At 43.1% G+C, this 2,151-nt stretch overlaps 1 protein-coding gene across 2 annotated transcripts in view; it reads right to left on the reverse strand.

Moving 5' to 3' along the window:
- The window catches only part of KHDRBS1 (KH RNA binding domain containing, signal transduction associated 1), a 49,752-nt gene that overhangs the window by 25,386 nt on the left and 22,215 nt on the right, over positions 1-2,151 (reverse strand). For both annotated transcript variants that reach the window (XR_002770799.1, XM_003800738.2), the window contains exon 4: positions 1,227-1,373. Coding sequence is in view for 1 of the 2 variants with exons in the window: in XM_003800738.2 (XP_003800786.1) it covers positions 1,227-1,373 (147 nt within the window). In the remaining variant the exon portion in view is untranslated. The remainder of the gene's footprint in view (positions 1-1,226; positions 1,374-2,151) is intronic.

A 2,151-nucleotide genomic window follows, 5' to 3' on the forward strand; every position in this document is an offset into this window, starting at 1 on the left:
GGCTGGGGATTCGAACCCGCCACCTTAGGTGTATGTGGCTGGCGCCTTAGCCGCTTGAGCCACAGGCGCCGAGCCTGATAGCACATTTAGATTCAACTTTCTCATTTTACATTCAAGAAAACCAAGGACTCATCTCATCTTAGTTCCAGGATAAAAACACAATGCTTATTCAATTCTACCTGAATAATACTTCAAATCCTTCCTTAGGTTTCAGATTCATCCTTGATATTAAATATTCAACAATATTATCTTAATAAAATAGCACTATTACCTATTTATTTAAAATAATAATCTGACTAGGTGGTAAGCACCAAGACAGATAATCTGGCCTTTCCCATTGTTCCTGGGCCTCAGTTCCAGTCAGAAAGGATCTGCACACCAGTGAGTTTTGTATCATCAACTGCTAAGCCTCCAACAATCACCCTTATTCCAAACCAAACTCTACTTGAGCAAACTCCTCCAGGAGAGAAAGCCGTGAGTACACTCAGGTCAGAATTTATCCATTAACACTGAGTAATGGCTCGGCGCCTGTGGCTCAAGTGACTAAGGCGCCAGCCACATACACCTGAGCTGGCGGGTTCGAATCCAGCCCGGGCCCGCCAAATGACGGCTCCAACCAAAAAATAGCTGGGTGTTGTAGCGGGCACCTGTAGTCCCAGCTACTTGGGAGGCTGAGGCAAGAGAATCACTTGAGCCCAGGAGTTGGAGGTTGCTGTGAGCTGTGACGCCTCAGCACTCTACTACCCAGGGCGACAGCTTGAGGCTCTGTCTCAAAACAAACAAACACTGAGTGCTATAAGGATGTTGTTATCAGACGCTCTATAGCATAAACCCCTTGAGTGCAGGAGATAACCTTAGTCATTTTCCTAACACAATCTCCTGATTCCACACTAGTACCAAAATACCCAGCCTGGTCAACATCCTGTTATAGCTCTCCTAATCAGGTTATTAGAAAGCAGACATATTAGAATCCAAGAAACTGGCAATAGACATTGGTACACAATAAAACCGTATTAGATAAGGAGAGATAGAGTGGTCTTGGAGCATGGTGCTTTGAGAACTAGTTACAAGTGATAGACCATCTCAGAAAAATGAATGTAAATGTAGGATCTGGAATGCAATTACAGGTTATGCAGAAACCCTGATTAAGAACCCCTCCCTTTGCAACAGTGTAAGTTCCCAATTCTAACCTTGCTCAGAAAACAACAAAATATGAATTTCCTTACTGGTACTAAAAACTTCTTTACTTCTTCCATGGCATGGGCCATAAGAGCATAAGCCTCACATGGGGGTCCAAAGACTTCGATGAAGACATGTAGATCCATATTCAAGTGGGCATATTTGGGGTCTCCACCTTTGCGCAGTTCCTCCTCCTATAGAAATGCAAAGAAATACCATCACATGGACTAAGGAGAAAAAAATATTTTTACCCTTAGGCAAAAGAAACAGCATGATAATAATCCCCGTCTTAGAAAAACAGGAAAGCTTAAGAAAGTAACACAAGCTTTGGAGAATATTAATTCACACAACTTACTAAACTGGCACTGGAGTCTACTGCTAATGGCTGTCACCTTAAATCCCTTAGGTTAATTACTGTAGTGCTTATTAGAAGTGTAAAAGAGATAAAACTTAATTCTAGTCTCTATTCAGGTAATAGCTATTTGCCAAGCATTTGCATATATGTTTGGCCAGGTATTTACTTTATTTATTTTAGACAGAGTCTTACCTTGTTGCCCTTGGTAGAGTACCATGGCGTCATAGCTCACAGCAAACTCCAAATCTTGGGATCAAATGATTTTCTTGCCTCAGCCTCCTGAGTAGCTGGGACTATAGGTGCCTGCCACAATGGCTAGCTATTTCTTTTTAGAGACAGGGTCTTGATCTTGCTCAGCTGGTTTTGAACTCCCCAAGTTCAAGCTATCCGCCCAGCCTCCCAGGGTGCTAGGATTATAGGCATGAGCCACCATGTCCCAACCCCAAGCATTTATTTTAAAATCCCAGGCTAGAGTTGTTAATCAACACTAGTTCTGCTTATCTGGTCTAGAGCAGTGTTTCTCAACCTTCCTAAGGCCATAATCCTTGGGTGGTGCCTGTGGCTCAAAGGAGTAAGGCCCTGGCCTCATATGCCAGAGGTGGCAGGTTCAAACCCAG

The sequence above is a fragment of the Otolemur garnettii genome, unplaced genomic scaffold (genome assembly GCF_000181295.1).
Source record: "Otolemur garnettii isolate 467f Iridium unplaced genomic scaffold, OtoGar3 scaffold00184, whole genome shotgun sequence".
NCBI lineage: Eukaryota > Metazoa > Chordata > Mammalia > Primates > Galagidae > Otolemur > Otolemur garnettii.